The sequence below is a fragment of the Tubulanus polymorphus genome, chromosome 7 (assembly GCF_964204645.1).
Source record: "Tubulanus polymorphus chromosome 7, tnTubPoly1.2, whole genome shotgun sequence".
In the NCBI taxonomy this organism is placed as follows: domain Eukaryota; kingdom Metazoa; phylum Nemertea; class Palaeonemertea; order Tubulaniformes; family Tubulanidae; genus Tubulanus; species Tubulanus polymorphus.
This window is the reverse complement of record NC_134031.1, coordinates 2,321,691-2,346,454: the sequence shown is the minus strand read 5'-3', so window position 1 is coordinate 2,346,454 and position 24,764 is coordinate 2,321,691. Positions and strand designations below refer to the sequence as shown.

The 24,764-nt window shown below is 40.5% G+C and overlaps 3 protein-coding genes across 5 annotated transcripts; 1 reads left to right on the top strand and 2 right to left on the bottom strand.

The window, feature by feature from the left end:
• Positions 1 to 11,642: 11,642 nt before the first annotated feature.
• LOC141908465 (G-protein coupled receptor dmsr-1-like) lies at positions 11,643 to 12,773 on the top strand. The gene has a single exon (XM_074798526.1). It carries the CDS (start codon positions 11,643 to 11,645, stop codon positions 12,771 to 12,773), a length of 1,131 nt encoding a protein of 376 aa, XP_074654627.1.
• Positions 12,774 to 17,978: 5,205 nt separating this feature from the next.
• Positions 17,979 to 22,125, bottom strand: LOC141908896 (uncharacterized). 3 transcript variants are annotated; one of them, XM_074799169.1, is made up of 2 exons: positions 21,664 to 22,125; positions 17,979 to 19,496 (listed from the first exon to the last, which is right to left on the bottom strand). In XM_074799169.1, the coding sequence occupies exons 1-2, from the start codon at positions 21,755 to 21,757 to the stop codon at positions 18,664 to 18,666; spliced, it is 927 nt and encodes a 308-aa protein (XP_074655270.1). In that variant the 5' UTR covers positions 21,758 to 22,125; the 3' UTR covers positions 17,979 to 18,663. The 3 variants fall into 3 exon arrangements, with proteins under 3 accessions (XP_074655270.1, XP_074655271.1, XP_074655272.1); XM_074799170.1 differs by lacking the exon at positions 21,664 to 22,125 and adding an exon at positions 20,534 to 20,717; XM_074799171.1 differs by lacking the exon at positions 21,664 to 22,125 and adding an exon at positions 20,558 to 20,717.
• A 47-nt stretch (positions 22,126 to 22,172) lies between these two features.
• Positions 22,173 to 24,695, bottom strand: LOC141908895 (ankyrin repeat and SOCS box protein 15-like). Its single transcript, XM_074799168.1, has 2 exons — positions 24,631 to 24,695; positions 22,173 to 24,285 (listed from the first exon to the last, which is right to left on the bottom strand). The coding sequence occupies exon 2, from the start codon at positions 24,283 to 24,285 to the stop codon at positions 22,813 to 22,815; it is 1,473 nt and encodes a 490-aa protein (XP_074655269.1). The 5' UTR covers positions 24,631 to 24,695; the 3' UTR covers positions 22,173 to 22,812.
• Positions 24,696 to 24,764: the final 69 nt, after the last annotated feature.

Sequence of the window (24,764 nt, the reverse complement as noted above, 5' to 3'; positions counted from 1 at the left end):
AATGTACGTATGAATGCCTAAGTGCCATCGGAGAAAAATTCATGAGTTGATGGCCATTTTGACGGCCATGTGTGAACGAACAAGCACAAACCAAGCCGCACAAAGTATATTGCAGTATTTTGATGGATGTCGTCTTTAGGCAATGCCATTTTGACTTTCTAATACATTTTCGGTTTTTAATCGCTTTGATCGAGATGAAATAAATTTGTCCCCCTGCTAAATTGGCCCAGATCAGTCAAATTTGGCCCGTGCCTAATCGTGGAGATGTTCACACGTAAAGCACTCGCTCGATGCTAAACAATGCTTAAACATAGACTGACGTTTTTGGTCGGGCAAAAAAACTATGCTCGGTGATCGCGGCTTATGTTCAGACAGGATCAAGACCGATTTTGCTCCTATGAATCATCATATCGAAATCATTGGGATCCATGTTATACGGTGCCATTTGAGAGTTGTTGAAGTAATTATGCGTCGGTCGTTTCGTAACATGATAATGAACCCCGGGGTCCGTGTTGTGTCCATTTGCGACGAGGTCGAAAAGTTAGCAGACGCTACCAGTGAATTATTCAAACAACACTTTCCAGGTGATTATGCCGTGTTTTATGGATGAAATAACGCCAAGCGACCGTCCGTATGATACGGCTTTATCGCCTGGGCATAAAAAAAGAAAACCGTGTTATTACAATACGGACACGACAATGGCTTTACGAGTTGCCGAGGTTGCCGTTTATCACTAAGGTATATTAAGTAAAACTCGCTAATACGGACACTGTCTACCGAATTAAATACGCATCAATATCGATATGGTTTTATTACTGGGAATAAATGAATAAAAAAGTCATTTCGGAGAATATCGTCTCCTAATAATGAAATCCTCGACTTCGCGCTGTTTTATTATCTTCACAGGTTGTAGAGGCTTCTTGAGTTGCAGTGGTGTTTGGCTAACTGCGGCTTGAAACTTAATTACTATTGTCTTATCGTGCATCCGAAAGAACCTTTTGTAGTCGAAGTTCGAAACTACCCGCGCCTCATCCATGATTTGTGCGTTTGAATCTCCATGGGCCTTTTTGGAAGATTTGTCTTGCATCAGCGAATGCCATCCACTTTCGTTCGAATGTGATTTTCAGCATTGTTTGTTTGTTTGTCTTGCCTTACGTCGTTCGAATCTCGGTTTCCGGAGACTAGCTTTGTATTCATAAACACATAGACCGCGACCCTCGCGTTACCCTGACCACTACCCAGTTAGTCGATTCTCACATACGCGTCAAAAGTAATCATCGGGCAAAATGAGAGAGGCGCAAGGTGCGAATTAGAACTAATAATGAAAGTGGGAAGTGGGAAGTGCGATTTTCGATTTTCAGTTCGTCAAATGGAACCTGACGGCGATGTAGTGCTTTACTAAAATACGTATACAGAAGTCCGGTCTGATCACAAACATCAATTTCAAAATCCCTAGGCTCGAATCAGCCAGTAAACAAATACAGGTCGCGACATAACCACACGGCCTTTCGCTAAACGATCATAATTCGTAGCGAGTCAACATCGCCCGTATAGTAAACGCGAAGAATACACGAATAGGGAAATATAGAAAGTATTTGTTAAATATATAGAAATGTATCCATAATTTTGTGTACATACGAACTATGCTTATACTCAAAACTCCAGTGGAATACATTTGTATACATATGTACATAAAATACGTTTGGAATCATAATGGATCAACACACCTGCGAGGTCTAGTTCGATTTCTCGATAAAGTGTGCTTGTCTCCCACGTCCATATATTTGATAAGCCACTTCTTGTCTCTTTGTTGCGGTTTAATTAAAATCTATCGATCGGGACACATGTTCGCAAACGGTTCAGTTAACTCCGGACATCGACGAATAGGCTAATATTAATGAGTTGTATAAGAGGTGCTTAATCGACTTTCTGGCCGAATGACACGCGCGCGCGGCCACCGCGGCCGAGTCGTCGTGACACTGATTTATTGATGCGAAGACTTGTCGGAATCAAAAGTAGCAGCTTTTGTCGCCAACTCTATTTGTGATATACCAGCGGAAATATTTTTTCTCAAGGTATGATCTAATGTGTTTAAATTCGTTAGCCTTAGACAGAAAGCAATACTATTTGTGGGATTTTTTCTAAGATTATCGGCAATTTAGGCCGGTTTTCTAAGCAGTACCGATTGGGTTTAACGGTCTTGTAAGGTTTAGAGCCAGTGGAAAAATATTCAAGGTATAACTAAAACTTGAAAGCTCAACTACTTGGAGATCTTGCTTAGGTAATGGCTGGTTTTAGTCTCATGTCAATTGTTAATGGACTAATGATCTTATAAGGTCAAAAAGTTAATTAGACTCTTGTGTCAATTTTAGATGTAAATTTCAATTAATAGTTTAACCCAGGGAACATTTCAAAACTATTCCGTTATTCCTATTATTGAGTTTTTTTTTTATTCGTAACGTCGGGTTGAATTGGATTACTGCGAACCGGCCCCAGGAGCCGCATCCCCGACGTTACAAGCTCTCATGAAAAATGATTAGAAATGATTTTGTCTTATTCCCGAATGGACCAGTGATTTGAAAAGTGGAGGTATAGATCCATGGCATAATATTCTGCAATAATGAACGGACAAGTAATAAGCGTACGACTCGTTCATATTTCCGGTCCTATCAAACCCATCTGGGATTGAATCCCGTGTGTCTAGGACCAAGATAACTACGTATCTTCCGTATGATGAACCGTACTCCGGGGATTTGGCGTTCGTATTGTTTCTATTGCGTCTTGTTGGTTCTTTCTTACCTACGCGTAACATGATTGCTAATAATTTGCGACAGTGTATGTCACGACGTTTCCCCGAAGGGTTGATTTCAATATCTCGACTCGACCGTAATCCATCAATCATTTCGTCATTTGGCGAGCGGTCTCTTCACGCGACTGCCGCATCGCCGACTCGGCGCTGTCAGAAATTAGTTTCCGCAAATCGAATTATATCTAGAAAAAGCTTTCAAGAAATCAACATGTGGCTGATATGAGACGTTGGCTCTCGTTGGTGATGGTGTTGGGTATAGTATTTCGCGCTGTACTCTTAAGGAAACGCCACTACATTGATTAAAAATGTCGATACCACTTAAATCAAACTCCGTGCTTCCAGCTACCCCACCAGATGGCGTGCCTGGTAATCGGACATACATAATCAAAATGAGATAATTTTTCGAATAATTGTTATTTAGATTGATAGGCCGATGACCAAAAGTTAGGCGCCTAGATAAACTTACGTAGATTGATATTTTTGGTTCAATGGCAATTTGAGAACTAGTTTTAGTTCAGAAGAAATCCAATGTCCTAATCCCACTACACCATATCGAAACAAATAGAAACCTCGATTGCCACAGTCGACCACTTTAGTTCTGTTCCTGATGGTTCAAACGAAACGCGAAACGCGTTCCTTTGCCTTATGCGATACTCTGAGAGGACTTCAATTCCTAAAAAAACATTCCACTCACAGGATCTCGTATAACTGAACAAAAACTGAATCTATTTTCGTCATCTACTCAGACGCGGGTCCTTGCAAATCGGAGAACTGAAACAGATGTCGTCGTCTGGGCTAAAAAAATCAATATCAGTTTTAGACATTCCGTTTCATGTTACGCGTGTTTTTCGTTTTTTTGTTGTTGTTATGAAAGTGAATCGTTTCGACATTTTTCATCGATGATATTTTCATTAGGAAGTTCAGCTTTTCTATTCTCGGGCCATACACGTCAATTATGAACACGAACTGTTCAAATAGCAGGACGTAGAAATGCCACTCAAGTTGTTGCATGTGCGCGTGTGTATGGTTTGTTCAGATTGCCGTCTATAATATATGACACGTCGGATGTAACAGGCTTGGAAATAACGATCTCTGATTACCGTCCTCTGAGCCGGTGTAAGTGCCTCATAATTGGAAGCTTATAGTAGCAGGAAGCCCTGTTTCACCGGGCCCAACTCGTCCATACGGGTGGTAATTCACTTAATAAACCGGTGAGTTTTTGACGGCTGAATTATTAACAACATCTTCACGGTTCGGTCTGATCGGGAATTAGGACGGGGATCCATTAGGAAATCATCAGCCTGTTTGTTGATTATCACGCGTCGAAACTTCACTTGGCTACAGTTGGCTTTTAAGTTGTGCATCAGCTGCGATGTGTCTGAGAAGCCTACACTCGACTTAAGGCTATTTCATTCAATCTGCTTTTTGCCTAATGACGTTCGGAAATTCATACATGGAAGTCGCGGCAAAGAAACTATTTAACGTCTAATCCGATTTTGTATACGTGTGTCTGTGTGTTGATGCGAGAGGCGCGTGCACGCCCGCAGAAATCTGCGAATCCATTTTCTATCAAGTTATTTTTCCTCAAACGAAAAGCTGTTTTTTTCCAGGACCCCGGATTGACACACACTTTAAGAATCGACGGATGTTCCAAAATGTTAGCCGCTTTTTGACATGAAGTTTCTCAGCGAAAAATAAACCGAATTCATCGGTTGATTTTGCAGAAATGATCCTAAGGGTACAACGTCAACAATACCGCAAACTAGCTAGGAGATTGATGGTAAACTCTGCTAGTATTCTCAGTTTCAAAACAGCATGTTAAAACTGGATATCACAGCTACGCGATGTGACTTCCACGATGAATGATATTACATTTCGACATATTGTTTGAAATTTTAAAATGTTTAAGTTAATTTCGGAAAATACCCGTCAAAATGTGGTAGACCCGATAATAGTATCGAGTACTATCCCAGCGGCAGACGTATACCGGCACCGCTACTGCGGCAATCCAGGATTTTACGTATGGCAGGCGAGGATCCGCCAGGTTCGCTAGTGGTTATTCGGTTACCTTTCTTCAATTTCTTCTTCATTTAAAAAAAAATTCGAATAAATTTTTCTCATTATTAAATCAATTTACAGTAAAACTGTACCATACACTCATTGGGCACCTCAATCTTATATCTATTTGGTGACTTGTTTGACAACATTTCCATTTGGAAGCCATTTTACCATTTGTCAAATGATTATATACCCCAAGGTCCGATTTGTAGCTCAAAATCGTGAACCACAAGATAACTAGTCGCCCTAGTGGTCGGGGTTGATAACCGAACGCGCTTCCAGCTAATGCATTTCACTTGAATCCGCCATCTTGGAACTAGATCTGAACCACAACGACCGCGATCAATCCTATAACATAGCTCGAACTAACTGACATTCAGTTTCACTTAGTTCGTAAGTAGTCGATGAATATGCATTCACCTAGTAAGTCCTGAAAGAAAACCATTAGCGAGCGCAAAGTAAAACTCGATCCATTTCCAAGCTTTTATCGCGTATATCACAAGATGTAATATATATTCTCTTCGAGCTCCACACGTGATAGCGATGACTTGAAAGACATTCTGTTGTTACTTTATATCGTTCCATCTTTGAAACAGTGTCAAGAGCATATCACAACGAGTAATGAGGTCGACTGTAGTAACTGTTAGACTATTTTCCCTAAAACGTTTGACTGCGGCAATCGAGGATTCCGCCTGTGGCAAGCGAGGATTCACCAGGTGTCACCAGTGTGAATGTAGGGATAATGACGTCCGGATTTGTTGGTTATCCATGAATGATGATTAAGTCACCCTATACACGATTTCTAAACATCAATCTTTATCAAGTGACAAAATTTGCCTTATAATGTTTTACGAGGGATGCTATATCAACATCTAGATGTAAATTAATTGGAAAATCGCGTTGTCCTATGGAAACGTACGCTATCTAGCGGGACTAGGCGATGGCACGTGTCCTCATTTGGGTTTCGCAGGTTTATTGATCGGGGTTGATATTCTGGTAAAATTTTTGCGCTTAAGCGAATTATCAGCAACCGTATAAGTTGCAGGTACACATAAGAACACGTTCAAGGAAAATAGCTTCTTATTTCTCTAGGTTGAGGCGTAACGCAATCACACGGACTCAGAACCGTTGATTAGGTTAATACACTTTGCTTTTACATTTCGCTTAGCGCACACCCGGATTTCTGTGGTAAAAAAAAAAACAACATCAGCACAACCCATAGTGAGATAGAATAATGCGCATTATCGTGATAGCCGGTAAAACGTAATGTTTTGAAAGCCTTCGACTACCGGTGCGGCTGCACTACAGGATGTATAGTGGCGCGGACCAATCTGTCGGGAATCCCACCGTGTTGCCGGGGCAATGTTATGCCAGTTGCGGCGTATTAGTTTGTTCAACTGCTCGTCGGAATTGAGGCTGCCAATATCCATTTGAAGACTGTTAAAACAGGTACTGTTGAAGCTACTCTAGGGAACGATGGGTGGCCTTATACACATCACGGGGCATCGCATATTGGACTGCTGATGACAATGATGAGGCTTACATAGCGCTAAATGCAACATGACTGACTGCTCAGAGCGCTTTTCAGATATGCTTGGTATTATTAGCACCAGCGTGTATCTCCAACTCCAGCCATGTATCACGATGTTGACGGATTATACCGCGAATATCACCAAAAAAAGAAAAATGAGAATATCCTTAAATCATTGATTACCTGACTATGTTCGCTTAGAACACGAAAGCCTCAGATGTAGAATCATTACGACACCATACAATCGAAAACAAAACGTCACAAATCATGAATAATTCCACTCTCTCGATCGTGTATGTAAAACAGTAGCGGAAAAAATAGAAAACTACTTCCGCTTCGTAGTTCTGCAGTTTGGTGATTGATTGCGTGCTCGCGACTTCCGGTTGAATGGAAGCCAATAACAGCAATTGAAAAGATCCGGAAAAATACGAGCATCACTTTTTGCAAATGGAAGTATCGGCGTATTATCTCACAAACTGCAATCAATTCGTTTAAAAGGTTAGCTATAGCTCTGTATTATCTAACATCACTGTGTCAGCTTATCGCTAGCATCTTGTAACGTCATTTAGAGCGCTCAGACAAAATGTAGGTTCATTTTGATGTTCGAGTTAAAATGCCAGAAAAGAACTATCTTTGAGACAAATCAAACTATCACAAAACTTTCGGAACTAATTTTGAAACTGGGTATGGATGAAAACTCGGATGTTATAATTAAAGTTAGCGCTCGAGAACATCCTGTCCTTATTTTCTCACGCTACTTCAGTGAATTAGCGAGTGCTTTGTTAGTTTCCTGTCACGAAATTATGAATTTCGGGGTATGTGTTTAACTTCCATCTGTCGTGCAGTATATACGTCACAATATGCCGTAACGCAAAACGCGAATTCGCAAACTTTCAATCGATTGATTTCGAAACTTCTCGTCTGCGAGTCTATGCTTTATCGATATACGATAATTATTCAGACATACCTTCTCTTCTCTCCGAACAAGCGCAAACTCATTCGACTAAAAACAAATCGACAAGGCTCTGTTCCGCGACCTTCATTATCCATTCAAGAAACGGTGGCGAAAACTTCTGCAGAGAAGTCCATAACACTGAAAAAGGACTCGGCTAATGTCAGAGGCCACTGGACGGCGTCGTCTTCAATCCAATATTCCAGGAATATCTCAAGGCTCATACGAGTTTATAACGCACATTTCAGCGGAATAGATATCCATTGTCAAATGGTCAATGATTATACTGTGGGTCTAAAACTGCAACTAATCTTAATTCATTTCGCCCTTTAGAGTCTAAACAATTTCCTGTGCACGTCCCAATGTCATCACTTTTTTTAAAAAGCCTATAAATAAAGTTTCTGTCCGAACGAAATAAGATAAAATAAGTTCCATCAGTGCATGTTGTTTTAAGATGGAATTTTGCCAATGGAAAACATCAAAAACTCCATTTGGGGACCCGACATTCTCTGAAGTGCTCGTTCTCACAAAACCACCGGTGTTGCGCTAGGTTTATTGGCTCAGTCGATCATGGATAATCCGGCTCATGAGTTTGATAATCCGGCTCATGAGTTCGAATTTCCATTGAAGCTTATTTCGGATTAAATGCGCATTTGATTCCAGATGATTTATTCATGAGTTTTCTACTAAATCTCTTCGTTTAGAATCCGTTTTATCGAGACAAAAGCAGAGCTCTTCAACTCGTCGGGGGCTTCGTAAGGTATAATTATGATGAGTTCATAAATGTCTTATTCTCAATAAGTTCCACAAACCGATGTCTATATAAATCTGACATTTTCAGGGAGTGAATCGCATCAATCTGTGGATTTTGGCGTTTTACCGATTCGGCCACATAATACGCCACCTTAATCAATCATCGTATTTAGACACGCTTACCGGCAGATTCATCATCATTACTTCGCTGTAAAAATCTCAACGTCGCTCATTGCGTGAGTGTAAACAAGATCAAAACGTCTAAGCAAATTCCCCGAGAGCCGCAGAAGTTTGCGATGAGCGAAAGCGTCGTCACATCATCGGGCTTTCTACGAAACTGCTTTAAAACCCGTGGATAAAGTTTCAACTATAATAAATCCCGGGGCCAATTACAATAGACTCCGCCTGGGTCGTTTGACTAGGATGTTTTTTGAAATATATTTTGTGACATGAAATACATAACATCCAACTCGGATATCGCTCAAGTCGGACATATTCTTACAGTCCCGAAAGATCCGACTTCAGCGAATTCTACTGTCGATTTAAAGTTAATTTATCGTATAGAAAACCTACTTGAAATATGGGGCTGACGCAGAAAAGGTAGTGAGTAGAAACAGCCATAGGTTGGATCCCCGTATGCGTGTGTGCGTGTGTGCGTGAAGGGTAACGACAAGAACAGCCACTTAGCGTAATAGCCAAACTCGCCGCGGAGAAGATGTTAAGATTAAAACCCCATTTAAAAGATTAAAAATGAAATTCGTTCATCAAGAATTATTAAGGTCGAAAGTTACGCGACGTTTTGGATTTCTCGAGAGAGAGACCATCGATTTCATTTCTTGATAGATACATTTTCCTTTTCAATCTTTTTCAATAATGCCTACTCTTCCTATAATACCGTTTCATTTGGTGTCCCACAGGGATCGGTCCTTGGGCCCTTACTTTTTCTTATTTATGTCAATGATCTTAATCACAACCTCTGCTACACTAAAGCTGTTTCCTTTGCAGATGATACTAACTTACTTATTTCCAACAAACATATGAATTTACTATTGCATAATGCTAAAATTGATCTCAATATTATCATTGACTGGTTTAACTCAAATAAACTCACTCTTAACATAGATAAGACTAAGTGCTTACTTTTTTCAAAAGATAAAACCATTGACAAATCATTATACAAAATAGTATTTGGAAAACACTCTCTTGAAATAGTAAACTCTACTAAATTTCTTGGTTTGCTAATTGATGATCGTCTAAATTGGGAACCTCATGTAAAACAATTAATTAACAAATTAAACAAAAATTTATATCTTTTAAGAAGCTTAAAAAATCTCATTCCCTGCTGGACTAAAAAACTGTTATATATAAGCTATATCCAAAGTCACCTAACGTATGCACTTATTGCGTGGGGGCCAATGTTATCATCTAGTCAATCCAAAAGTCTCTTTACTATTCAGAAAAAAGCACTAAGACTCATCGAAAACTCAGCTTATAACGCCCCAACAGGTCCTATTTTCAAAAAATATAAAATACTTAAATTCCATGATCTGATTCAACTGGAAATTATCAAATTAGGATTTCAATACACTCATAACTCCCTCCCAACTCCACTGCTAAATTTATTTCATCATAATTTTAACTTCCACTCCCACAATACCAGACAGTTTAACTATGCGAGAGCTGCTTTCCATAAATCCAAATTATACAGTAAATCCTTCTTAGCTCAGATGCCTAGTATTTGGCGAAATACTCCGAATGTTATCCGTTCATCCACCAGCATTAATTCACTATCATTCCAATTTAAAAAACAAATATTACTGAAATACGCGTAATTATTCATCTCCCGTTGAGGAAAAACTTGGTATGTGTTTAGTCTTAACTAAACTTGACTAGACTGCTATACTAGACTATCTATCTTTGTAATCATTATTATCTGTGGCATTTGCTTCCTCCATATTTGTAATCAATCATTATTATTATTATTATTATTACTATTATTATTATTATTATTATCATTATTATTATTATTATCACTTTTATTATTATCATTATGAGTATCTTTACCTAAATTACTGAAATATTAATGGTTATGGTATATTGCCGTAATTATGATTATCATTGTATTTGTATTTGTATAAGTTATTGTTGTCATCATTATTAGAATTGTTATTATTATTATTAGAATTTGTATTATTATTATTAGTATTATTATTATTATTATTATTATTATTATTATTGATTAGCATTACATGTATTATTATTGTTAGCATTATTATTATTATTATTATCATTATTATTATTATTATTATTATTATTGATTAGCATAATTATTATTGTTAGCATTAAGATTATTAATAGCATTATTTATAAGTATCACTGCACATTCCCCTGCACTCTGCACAAGGTTCCAGCGCCTTAATTTTATGTACAGCCTGTTGGCTTGCACTGGATACCTCGTAACTGGTTTACGAAAATAAATTATTATTAATTATTATTATTTCGCGGTATCTTCCCGAGGTGATGGACTGGAACCGCCATATCAATGGTTTAGGATATGTTGTTGGCATATTGGCGAATAGTGCGCTTTTTCAATACATGGCTTAACAGTGCAAAATTAACTCGTCATGATATATAGCCGATAACAAAATCTGATAAATTTTTCATCAGCACAATTCCATAGATTGATATAGAATTACATTTGAGAAAACATGTAAAATGGTAACCGATGCCACAGACTAACAATATCCCATATTTAGGATGTATTTATGAAAAATAAACCGCTCGGGCGAAGAAAAATTCATCACTTGAAAAGATTTGCCTAAGCCACTTAATTTTTGTCGTTCGTTGCAAATCTTCTTAGACGAATGTTCTGATTATAACCGACGTGACTGGAATTAGAAAAAGATGATTTCTAAGCAATACCGACTCGGCTTAAAACAAACACGAATATATATTCGAACGCGAAGTTTCGTCATATCGTGTGGACGCGCTTTGTCCGCGATTTCGGCGGCATATTGAATGTTTTTCATGCATTATGGGTTGGTTATTCATCTCAATTCATTGACGATTCAAGCAATGAAATCGGATCAAATGGACGCAGAAAAAGTTTATCCAATTTGCAAGCGGCTCTGTTTTTCATTGCTTTGTATCGCTGTGTGCGTTGTTTCATGGTGGTTTTATACGTGATTCCGCGAAACAAGATCAAAAAATCGTTTGGTCCTTAATGCGAAGAAAGCATACATGTCTCATTTGCAATCAAAGGCTTTCCAGCTGCAGCGCGCTGATCATATCCAACGTGAGCTGAAACGACGATATAATGCCACGACGACGACCGCGACTTCGTGCTAAGTCAAACGTAAAGATGAATATTTATACGTATATAAATACATATGTTATGTTCGTGTACTTTCAGGTAGAAAGAGAGGAGTTTGTGGTGGTGATTAGCGACGAGTCACGAACTGGCCGAAATATGTATTCGTTAGCGGAATTTCGCCGTCTGTTCTTCGTCCTAATAACGCGGTAATGGGGCAGAAGAAAACATGTCTACAACGCAGCTTATACCATCAACGGAAGAACCGATTCCCGAACCTTCTTCGTCTGATGTTTGCCAGACGGTATTCAGACCTCGCGACCTGTCCGGCTTGGAGGAGTTCCACTGTTGGTACGCCGGCGTGCACGGCTACGCCAGTCTTATCGTCTGCACGTTCGGCGTATTGACAAACATTCTCAATATCGTCATTCTAACTCGCAAGAACATGCAAACGTCGACGAACTGCATACTGACCGGACTGGCGATATCGGATCTTTTGACCATGTCCAGTTATTGGATGTTCGCGTATCATTTCTACGTGGCTTACGGTATACAGCCGAGCCCGATACGCAATACACGTGGTTGGGTATCGTTCATGATGTTCAACGCTCTGTTCACAGCTACCACCCACACCATATCGATATGGTTAGGAGTTCTACTGGCCATATTCCGCTATATATATATACGTTTATCGATGGAAGGGACTATCATGTGTAGCATCCCTCGGGCGAAAGTGGCCGTCATAATCGTCTACGTGTGTTCGGTTTTAGTTCAAATTCCTAATTATTGCTCACTGACCGTGAAAGAGTTGCCCGATTCGAACTCGAACGGCTCGATTTTCAAACTGAAATCTGTGAACAGCACCGGCGCGCCGTTCAACCTGATGTCGATGAACTTGTGGACCTATGCAATACTAGCGAAGATGATTCCGTGCGTTTTGATGACGATTTTCGGGGGTATTCTCGTCTACACGTTGCACATCGCCAAACGAAAAAGCAGTCTACTCCACAAATCTAACCGAGCCAGCGACTCCTTCCGGAACCGGATGCGCGAACACGCCCGCACGACGCGCATGCTCGTAGCCGTCATCATTCTGTTCCTCGTAACAGAATTACCGCAGGGAATTCTGTTGCTACTCAGCATGACTTTGGACATCCGATTTTTCCGAAGGGTCTACTCGCCGCTGGGCGATTTCATGGACATCATCGCCTTGATAAATAACAGTATTAATTTTCTATTATACTGTACAATGAGTAAAACATTTCGCGAGAATATCATCGACGTGTTCAGTTGTTTTTTTAAGAAACACAGGAAGCACTTTTTCCTGTTTAAGCGAGCGAGCGGAGAGTCGATACTTTGATCTGCGGCGTTCGTTCAATTCGCGTTTTAAATAGAGTGTAAAAAAGATCCCATACAAGCCTTAATCGTACAAATCATTAAAGTCACGAGCGTTCTATGTAAGCACGGGCCAGTCTGACCAGGTTCGAATCCCTGCCGGGGGAGGATGTAGTTCTTGGGCAGCATCGCCTCAATGACATCATATTTCTTGTATATTGGATCTTTCCCAGAAAATAGAATACATCGAGACGAATAGTACTTTATAGATTAAATAGTTTATTTGACGCACGGGTTTTCGCTACTCTAGTATCTAGTAGCTACATCATGAGTCACTCATTCACTTGATGCAGCTACTATACCATCCTCCCCCCGCAGGGATTCGAACCTGATGGCATCGAGATTGCCACGGCACAAACCCTGCCATAATCGACCGTGTGCGCAGATACATGCGCAGTTCAGATGATGTGATTTTTAGCCAATCAGAAATCCCGTTTTATTTTAGCCCGGGTTTTCCCATTTATAGATCTTCCTTGAAATTTGCCTCAACGATTATACAACGAGCAATCTGATTGGTGCCGCCAGTTTTCGTTCGGAAAGCTGCGCATGTACCTGCGCACCCGGTCTACTGATGCAGGGGTTCGTGCCGTGGCTGAGTGTAGCGATGCCATCAGGTTCGAGTCCCTGCAGAGGGAGGATGCTACTATACATTAGTAGCGAAAGCTCGTGCATCAAATATAGTTAACCTATAAAGGACTATTCGTCTCGTAATATTAATTCTACATCAGGCTCCTCCACGAATCTCGAAATCGTAAGAACATAATCATTGAAAATAACGGAGCTGGGTCCACAGTTTCATGAAAATGTTTAAGCTTATATTTGGTTTAGTTTGAATTGTTGTCCTCATCGACGATGTAAAGAAAACCAATCGCGATCCAAACCAAAAACGTTAGATTTTTTGTGAAATTGGGCACTGGTATAGTTTGCACTAAAGATGACCATCACCATCTTTGATAGATCTGTATAGTGCGTCATTATCAGCAGGTGCGGAACTCGTGTTTCCTTGTGACGTGTGAGTGCAGCTTTAATACTCGCTGCGAGTAGCGAGATGTTGGGTCGCGTGCCAGAAGTTACTACTATTTCACAAGCAGATGTTTCAGCTTGTCGCTTGTTCGCGCGCTCGCGTGATAAAGTCTCATTTGAGCGGCGAAAATCAAATTAGTTCAATTCGAATTCGATATTGAAAAAGAAAATCGTTTGAACGCGAAACACGAACAACAACTGCGCGCGAATACAACGCGGTTTTTGTATAAAAACAGGACGATTCGAATATACTGTGATCATATACTTTATAAACGGTGGCTGAGAATACCATACGGAATTGTTCATCCAGAATCGAAATCCACATGTTTCCGAATATCGTGAAGAAATGTTTTCATGAATCGAGATGCAGTTAATCTCGGTGAAGTCGTCTGCGGATAAGCATCAGATAACTTAATAAGACGTCTTTATTTCTGAGTCTAATTTATATTTGCAATTAAAAAAAAGCGTAAGTTGTGATTTGGATCAATTGTCAACGTCATGATAGTCTCTGCTTAGCGGCCTTATAGCTATTCTAACTGCATCGTTCTTTTGAAGCTATGAACACATTTTGAAATGCATTTTTCAGCTGCCATACTTTATATTCTATATACATATAAAATATATTCAATATTGGTTATGTTATTGTAGTTGTATATATTATGTTGTAAAAGAAGACATTCTCTCTTTTCTTATGTGATCCCAGAAAACGGCTGGAGAACTACGACCCCCCGTGGCAGTCGAGGATTCCACTTATGGCAGGTGAGGATCCACCAGGTTCGCTAGTAGCTACTCGGTCTTACGCGTCCAATCAAAACTGAATGGATACCAATATCTGAGTAGAAAAATGAATATTTTGTATACATTTGGTAGGTCCTGTGTCGGGAGCCTAAAAATTCAGTTCAAAGTTAATTGAAAATGAACTGATTTTGAAAACGTAAAACTGAGTGCTCGACACGCCATCTGGTGGGATACGGTTCCTCATTACGAAGGGTTAAAGATCGACAAGAGATGATACCATGTGAATTTTATTTAAAGTGTTTATTGTGATGGTAGTAATTAAAAATCACGTACAGTTTTTTTGTTAAGTATCTAAACACGACTTAATCATTCTTTAAATTATTGATGATGAATCGATTTTCAAGTTGTTTTCGTGTCTCTCGAAATGATGAACAATTAAGTTTTCGTTATTCTTAATAAATAATTGTACATAGAACTGATTGTTAGTGTACTGATATTATCCGTATGGATCTCGCGATGCGGGGAATCGAACGACTTTATCACGCACGAATTCCTACCACAGTAATACTTATCCTCACTAACAAGGATTCGTGCGCCATCATTAGACTGTGTCACAGTACAAACCCCCGGCCTATCTACCCTCACAGGTATTCATACACGATATAGCACCATGAGATTGCTGGTACAAACCCTGCTTTCTGCCTCACCGGGATTCAAACCTGAAGTAACCATGAGGCAACCACGGTGTCTTGCCCTTCCCTCACACAGAGCATCACGAGACTGTCTCGGTACGAACACCTGTCCTATCGAGGCCATGCACGTGACGTCATAGTTTGTACGACCTCCATTGGTCGTGCCGTACGCAACAACAACAGACGATAATATATTCATCCACAAATTCCGGTGATCTGTCATGTAAATCTCGCACCACGGTTTAAACTCGGGAACCCGATTGAACCGCTCGCCTTGCGTCTAAACGTGATTGAATCCTTTCCCTGTAACAACACGCTGTGACTGGTCTCGCGATGTCATCGGGTTCGAATCCCAGCGAAGAAGGAGACGAGCCGCGTGCATTCAATTCAGCTAAATTAATGATTATCCATGCTCATTAGAGATATATATCGCTGTCGTAGAGTATAATCGATAGAAACTGGCAAGTATCTGTATCTATCTGATTAGATCCTCCTCAGTCGCGTTTAAATCATCGAGCAGCCGCGGATTCTTCGTGTCAGTCTAATTACACCGATCGTTATCAGCGCCGCGCGAGAACCGGCCGATGACATCTCCAGATTCCAGACGTCAAATGAAATTTGCCGGCGACCGACGGTGGATAAGGGGTCATTGTTAATCATGTTGATCAGCGTCGATCGAAACGCCAGCATCTCAACCTACTAATCCAATGATGAAATATTGCATTACATTGTATCTCTGTGTCTACAATTAATTCAATAATAATATCAACATCGCCGCGATTACTGGAAGAATTAATTACTTATATAAGATAAAGACGGGGGAGAGAGGAGAGAGGAGAGAGGAGAGAGGGGAGAGGGGAGAGGGGAGAGGGGAGAGGGGAGAGGGGAGAGGGGAGAGGGGAGAGGGGAGAGGGGAGAGGGGAGAGGGGAGAGGGGAGAGGGGAGAGGGGAGAGGGGAGAGGGGAGAGGGGAGAGGGGAGAGGGGAGAGGGGAGAGGGGAGAGGGGAGAGGGGAGAGGGGAGAGGGGAGAGGGGAGAGGGGAGAGGGGAGAGGGGAGAGGGGAGAGGGGAGAGGGGAGAGGAGAGAGGAGAGAGGAGAGAGGAGAGAGGAGAGAGGAGAGAGGAGAGAGGAGAGGACGTGCAAATTACAAATGGCGTTCTACAGGAACAGCAGAATAAAGAGTCCTATGTACTCGTAGAAATTGTGATATAATTTAAGGATTCTAAGGCAGTTGGCGATACACAATTCCGGATTACAAACTCTCTACCGGTCGCTTCTAACAGGTTAACAGATGATTAACGGAATAGCTAGAGCTTATTCTGTTCGAAACGACCGCGCCAGAAGAGTATTCCAGAACCAGTAGTGACCAATCAAAACCTACCGAAAATTCCGCACCAGGTTTTCGGGGAAAAATAAGTCGAGAAGAGGAAATTGGTAGTGACGGTTGATGAGACGAAACAAGGCGTCATTATTTTTACACCTCATTTGACATTCACCGCTCCTGTTCGTGCGATAGAAATAACATCGCGCCAAGACATTCGCGAAGTCTTTTAGTTGACTCGGTGCAAGTTTCGATAAATACGCCATAAATTGATGAATCATTTCTCGTTGTAAGTACGTTATTTATGGACGAAAAATTGCGGATTATTAAAGACGGCGGTGGCGTGTGTACAGGGGGGAAAGACGATGATTTATCGTATGGCATCTCCAAACGGTTATAAACTTCCGAACATTCACCGACCAGGCAAAAAAACAACCGTTTAAGTCGTTATATTGGAATAAGAAATAACTGAGAATATAACTGTCCAATGCCGATCACCTTCTTCTGATATTCTCTATACAATGTATTACAATAAAACTGTGGTGGCATCATCACATATCATAATCAGGATGGTGACTGCCAATTAATATATACACTGGTCAAAGATAGGGGTGACCATGAACTCAAAATCGACGTTTTGGAGCCGTCCATGGCGTGACCAAGAGCAATTGGCTACGAGCGCATTAGATATCGTATTAGTGACTTCACACAAGGCGATCTTATAAAAACGTCAATACATGTAGAAACGACTGTCAAACAATTCAACGAACGCGAATCCATTTTATTTAGAGCTCCTATTTAGAACAGTTCCTAAAAAGAAGTGTTGTCGAAATATCCGCATATCTCCTGTAAATGGAATCTTTCCATGCTTGATTACGAAAATGTTTGAAACCCGGAAGAGTTTAAGTGCTTAAACGTGGAATAAATGATGAACTAATTTCGAACATACAACTCTCCAAGGTTTCAATAAAATCTATAGGCATCCATATATTCCATCACCACAAAAGTGTATAGATCTACTGGAAATGCAAATATTATCTTTTCGCTATGGAACACATGTCGTTATATGCAATCCAGTATTTGAAAAAAATCGACCATATGATACGTCTCTTGAAAGCGTTCTGTTCCGGTGTGGTTGCAGTCTTTGCTATTATTGCTCTTGAGAGTAAAAAGGCCCCCTATGGTAATACAGTCGACTATATACGTATGCTGTTGAATTACGGGGTCCAGATGACACTTTTAGCGCCGGTGCTGTCGAATATACATTAGATACACAAGAACTGCTCTGGACTGTTATAAAGGGATATGTTGTCATGTTCTTTAGCTGAAACGTTGAAAATATTTATATTTCAAATGAGTAATCAGAAAGCATATGATAAATGCATTGATTCTTTCTGTTTTATTCAATTACATTGGAAGAAATCACGTCATGTTAAACGTTTTGAAAAGGTTTTACATATCATTGTGATTATTCTAAATTGAACGGATTATAAGTTGTAGTATCCATAATGCAACGCCATGTAGAATACCGTATCAAACAAAATGGCTGAGTCTCGCTAGAGGCGGATCCTATAGGGGAGGGTGCAGGGGGTGGGCACCAACCTAAAAATAGCAAGTTGCCCCGAAATTTCACGGGAAAATGAAAGATGATACTTTAGAAGTTTAAATTCATAAGCTTGTTCTCTGTTTTTCCAAAAACGAGTTCATTTTTTCCGAAAGTTTTGTTTAGGGTGCCCTTTTAATTGTATGATACGCGCTATTTTGGGGTGAACTCGTCTCTGAACCAGATGCTAGATCCGCCCCTGTTCGCGATGTCAACGAGTTCATATCCCCGCCGATAGATGGGGTGTAATCCTCAACAAGGGTTAACGATCAACATACAACATATGAGGTATAAACCTTATTTAGGTGACGTCACTGACACTGCATATCATGTGGTCTGTCAGCTGCAAGCGGCTATAACTGAAATAATAAGTCACAGTTTAATATGTCACAATGCGCACGTGTGACGTCTTGAATGTGATCTATATTCAACTTTAATCGTCAAAAATATGAAAATATCTGTATTCGTATTCAAATGGTTACATGTATAAAATGGTTTCCGGTGTGACAACTATATTTTGATCCTGTCGCGGTGCTGTATTAATGATTATTTCAATATTATCGGACGGCTTATCAACATCGTCTCTGTCGATATCGGTTGGACGTGAATCGTCATTTAGCGCGACAGACGTTCCTGCGCTAATCTGTCGAATATTATTATTATCATTCGGCGGTATCGGGTCCTCGTTCAAAGGTTGTGTCCGTCTCCCGCTAGGTGATACACTGGCCCTGGTGAGAGCGGTGTTCCGTCCACTGCTGCCCCGTGATGACGATCCACGCACGCTAATATTCGGCGTTGTGTTCGGAGTCAGCTGCTGCTGCTGCTGCCGCTGTCGCTGTCGCTGCAAAGACGATACACTTCGCAAACTTCTGCGGATTTGTCTAATGAATATGCCCGAATAATCGCCTGAAACGTCACTTTCGCGATGTCGACTAGCGTTGAAGGCGATACCGGTCGCTTCGTCCTGGTCGAATGCCAGGTTTGTATATGACGGAGGGGGTGTTCGCGGAGGGGGTGGCGGTGTTCCGGGAGGCTGCATAAAACTCAAATCGCTATAATTCGGAGGTAGCGTTCCCGGATCCGACACCGTTTCGCTATAAGGCGGCGGGGAAGTGACGATCACAGTATTCTGCGTGTTGTTATTTGTTATATTGATGTTTACTTGCGATTCGTCTTGCGGTTTGCAGCACGGACAATGTTTGTAGATACAACAGCACCAGATCACACTGGCGATCACTAGAATCAAAACACCGGACAAACCGAATATCACGTTCAAATCATCGGCGCTAAAACCTGAGGTTTCTTTATTACCTGAAAGATAGATTTGACCCCGTAAATGTATATAGAGACATTGTTTGTTAGAATTTATGGGAATTTATGGGACTCCTCTGTCATTATTCCTGCAGAATAAATCTGCAGGAATAATGAATCTGCAGGAAAAATGACAGAGGAGTCCAATTATGATAAATCATTTATCACAATTCTAGAATAATTGTAAATACGTATCAACGATAGCAATTGGCTTTGTTTGTCTTCAAGGAAACGTAAACCTATTTGGGTAGTTACTAGGATTTGATACCGCAATAGAATTAGATAGTTCGTCGTTTCCAGTATGAAATCAGTAAAATTGTCCTATTTTGGACGAAATTCTAGGTTTATATTGAACGATAACTCGCGCCGTTATAACGAGGTCGAACCGTATTTCGAAATCTATATTTTCAATCGCATCGCTCTGTATAATGAAATAGAAAAGGCTTCATCTCCGACCACAAAGAAACCTGCGGTCTTACCTTTAAGAAGAGAATGTTGTGAACGACACAAAGCATTACGATCATTGTGTGCACAACCTACATCATCCATGATGTCAACTCGACCTATTTGCCTCATAACCTATACTATATACATTATAGGACATACGACATGAGACATACGACACGCCTCGCGTGTTATTATCTATCGGTGTTTTACAGTTTATCAGATGCATTTCGGTATGTTTACACACAGTCTAATGCTAATAGAACTTGTTGAATTTTGCGCGATACGGATTTCTCCATACTCCCACTGTAAACACCACGTACGCCACAGGTTTGTTTCATCGAGGAAAAAAATCGCATGGAAATAATAACCACGAAAGCTTCGATATTTTAATCTACCGTGGCATATTATGTACATAGAACTAATGAAGAATACCGATAAAAGGAGTACCCACATACCCTTTTATATATATACCTGATATATCCGGAACTTAGATCCTATCATCTGTGCTAGTCTATCGTAACCTAACCCTACACATATCCTATGAATACTCAAACTCTATTTCCCATCTGAACTACGCTAAAAGAACTTACCAGTCAGTATCATTAAACGCTTACCGTCATTTTCCATTTTCACGATGTATTATTCACTTCTATAACGACGTCAAGTTTGTAATCTGAACATATTTCGCAACAAGTTAAAATGACTTATGGTATTTTGACCGGGAGAATATCTTATATAACGTACAGCAGCGCGCAGTCATTGCACAGTTCCAAAAAAATTAATGTTCAAAGTTTATGGAACGAAAATCAACATTATCTAGAAAACATTGGACTGTTTGTTCGACTTATCAAATAAGTCGGGTTGGCACAAAATTATTTATGTAGTAGATAAGATCCTAGAAACGTGCTATAATCGGAGGTAAAAATGTACCAAAATCTGCACCTTTCGTTACACTAACCTAGATACAATATCTTAGTAAACGTTCTCGGTCGTGTCGTCTTTTGTTCTTCTAACTTAGAAATTAATCTATCGAAATTAAACATTCAGAAGAAGTTGAGTACATCAGTAGACTCTGTCTGCTTTACTGGGTATCGTACAAAGCCGAGTAGAAATAATGGATTTTTCATAAGGCGAAAACCTTAAATAATACCAATTCAAGAAGTTACAAGGACACTATAAACCTATAGCATTCTGGATTCAGTACCTGTCAGACATCCATCATTATATGAAATGGAATTTCAAGTTGATGACGGATAAATTCGAAATAAAACGTGAATATTTTGAAAATCAATTTTAGAAGCGTCTAATGTGGAACATACTATAATTTGCTAATAGATAATGTACCGGTTTTATAGACTGTGGTATTAACTTTAACCAGGGGGTTAACTAAATTAAAAATGAATTGAGTTAGCCCCTTCACTCGTTAAGGTTAGCACCTGTTCACAAAACAAGCTCAGTATTCTTTTCGTATTTCTTTAAATCACCCAGGAGAACAAGATATCTATACGTGCCCAGGACGCGTGCCTATATTTTATCATGTAGAGTTAAGTGGTTTCTTTGCAAAAGCCTCGAAGTTTCTATCATGTTATCGAAAAAGTTGTCTAATCGAAAAACCACGATAAATGATTAATATACGTCCCCGATATTTTGCGTAGTTTAATTTTTATGCTAATGATTTGATCGAGGTTTTTCAAAAATGACCCTTTCTGATAATTCGTACCTTGTGGCGGAATGACTTTGCCGCCGCCGATGATATTAACCGGCAAAAACAATACAGACAATACCGTCCAAATCATGTTCACTGATAACACCATAATCGAGTGTATCCACAGTCTGTCAACGGTACTTTTTGTACCGTCGTTAAATCAACCGAATTCGAGCCGAAGAAAATCCCTTAAAAATGTTCCACTTTATCATATACAGCTCGCTTTCTTCACCATCAGTATGCTGTATACAACAGCAGCAGCAGGAGAGTTTGGTCTGTTATATGCGCTTCATTCTTCTCAATAACTTAAGGCTAAGAAATGCTACTGGTAAAACTCGCCGAAATAAACAATCCCGAAGCTGCGGATACAGGTATTATTTAGCATACCATCGCCTTAACCGACACTGCCGGAGTATGTGCTTCCAAACCAAAATCCACATTTACACTCTAGTCAGCATGTATACGCTGTCGTCAGAAGCAAAGATAACGTTGCAAACGATCGTATGTTATTTTATATCAACTGGTTGATTTTTTTATTGTATGATTGGCATGTTCTATACCCGGTATATGTTAGCGCATTAAATGTACATAACCAGATAAACGACCAGAGATAAGACTAAATAGAACTAGAGCTAAGCGGTTGTCTATTCAAAAGGTTTATCGCTCATTTGGACGGGGGGGCAATGCTTGTACAGTATAGTAACAGAATATGCCAAAAATATAAGATGCTGATAAATTGATAAATATCCCAGCTCGGAAGACACGAAAAGGTCATGCATAGAACAATAATCTATCTCATCATAAAACTTTTGATTTTCTTATGCAACAATTACACTAATTTTATATTGCGCTTTGAATTCGAGTGGTTGACATCCCAGTAGAGAAAACTTCACCAAAATGTATTCCTTGTCGTCTAGAGAAAGAATGGAACCTCTTAGTCTGGCTAAGTGAATTTCATAAAATTGTCCATAAAAGTCGTTATGAAAAAACTCGTAAGCGCAGGTACAGTTACGCTGAAAAGTTTCTCTCAAATTTGTGGTTTCGTTGCTTATTGGTTGCATCATGTTTTTCAATGAAAACAACAATTTAAACTTAATCGCTTTAAGCTAAAACTTGTTCATCGAATTGGACATTGGATACGTCGTAGTTGACAAGTAAACCGATTCAGGCACCATCTTCCTCGTCGCTATCACTAAATTTCGACTCGATTTTCGCTTCGTAGAGGATGTACGACTTCAAAAGTTCGGGTAGGGGTAGACAGGCCACTCGTCTGGGTAGAACCGGCTTCAACAGGCGTCTCAATCTAAATCGAGCTAAACGCCGTAAACTCATCGGATTCGTCGCCATTACGATCATTTGCTGTTGTTTATCCAGTGTCAGATTGCTCAGTTTTATGGCCAGAATTTCGAACTCGTCGACGGCATCGAGAACCAGATTGAAAACGTCGGGATATCGCGCGAATTTGTGCATCTGTCTGATTATTCCGAACGCGTTTTGTATTTTGAACATGCGAGTTGTTGACTCGCACAGAGTAACCCGCGCGCCGTATTTGATCAAAGCGTGCACCAGATCCGGGTTGATTTCGTCGTTGTAAACGAAATATTCGACGATTGGAGCCAAACTCGGGCACGAGTGAGACACGTAGGCGAAATGAACGTTCGGATCGGCTCCGTTATCTAAAATCAGTTCCAACAATTCGTACTGATGTTTCAGATACGACGACGTGCAGATACTGATTAACGGGTTCATTCCGTCGAAGTTCTTTTCGTCGACACTCGCTCCGTAATCCAGTAAGAGCCGACTCACTGCTAACTTATCGCGAGATACGGCGAGAGTTAACGGGAACATATTGTGACAGACGGGCTTCGTTAAATCGACGTTCGCGTCGAGCAAAATCTGAATGACGTCAGGATTACCGCCCATTATCGCGTAGTAAAGAGGGGTCTTTTCGTCGAAACGTGGGTTATTACTGATGTTTACGTCGGCGCCGTGTTTAATCAGTAATTTCATGGCGTCGAGGTTTTGTTCTTTGCACGCTTTCATCAACGCGTTCAAACCCGACCGCGAAAATACGTCGGGATCGGCCCCGTAGTTCAGCAACAATTCTAAACACTTCAAATTCTCCAAAGGCACCAGATTTATTTCGTAACCGAGAAAGTATCTGTTATCGGGTTTGGCGCCGCGATCGAGCAGCATTCGAACGCAGGAAACGTTGTTATTTTCGATGGCTAAATTCAACGGCTCGATGGTCAGGTAACCGAAGATCTGCGACGCTTCGGGTATCGAGCTACCGCCGCCGCAGAAGTTCACGAACGCGCCGTTATCGATTAGAATCTGCATACACTCGCAGTGACCGTGCTTAGCGCATATGTGCAGCGGAGTATAACCTACGTCATCTGTAACGTGCACCGAAGCTCCCATACGGATCAGTTCGGTCGTGTAATCCGTATCGTTATCGTATACCGCGTAGTGTAAGGCGCAAAGACCTTTCACGACCGGTTTGTTCAAATCTCCGCCGCCGTTGATCACCCGCGCTATATCGCTAAACGGCGACTTGTAGATGACGGTATCCGCCAGGAGGCGCTGGATGTGCGGTGCTGATTTGTCTTGTTCGCTATCGGACGAACCCGAATCCATCTAAATAGAGATAAGAATTGATTAGACCAAACAATCCCTTTAATGGGGAACCCTCAATCAACGGTACTGGGGAAATCCAAGATTCCACCTGAGGCTACTTAAAGTCCCTCGGTTTTCTAGACTAAACCTGAACTGAACCCTGCAAATTTGTGCATAACAATATACCTTTAGAATAATTAGATACGATGTCTACGAACTGTGCAGTTAAATGAACTTGTGCAAGAACAAACGTTAAAGATGATTGCAAAAGGTCTTATCTTGTATTTTGAAGTATACGTCCATCTAATATTGATGACTTTATACACAGTACATATCGAACAGCTTTGATTTTCAGCAGATTATTACCTTTTCAATAAATACGCCCTGTATCCCTGTTGATATTCTCTCCCGGTTATCCTGGTATTAAGATGGTAGAAGTAAAAGTGTATACGTATACACCACCGATAGAATATGCTGGTAAACATATGCACCAGTGCTAT

What these genes read in the sequence shown, in the direction of transcription:
- LOC141908465 (XM_074798526.1), top strand. Translation starts at nt 11,643, where the DNA reads ATGTCTACAACGCAGCTTATACCATCAACGGAAGAACCGATTCCCGAA.
- LOC141908896 (XM_074799169.1), bottom strand. Translation starts at nt 21,757, where the DNA reads ATGGTGTTATCAGTGAACATGATTTGGACGGTATTGTCTGTATTGTTT. An exon ending in CAAAGTCATTCCGCCACAAG is followed by an intron (nt 19,497 to 21,663) that starts GTACGAATTATC and finishes TCTATCTTTCAG; the next exon opens with GTAATAAAGAAACCTCAGGT.
- LOC141908895 (XM_074799168.1), bottom strand. Translation starts at nt 24,285, where the DNA reads ATGGATTCGGGTTCGTCCGATAGCGAACAAGACAAATCAGCACCGCAC.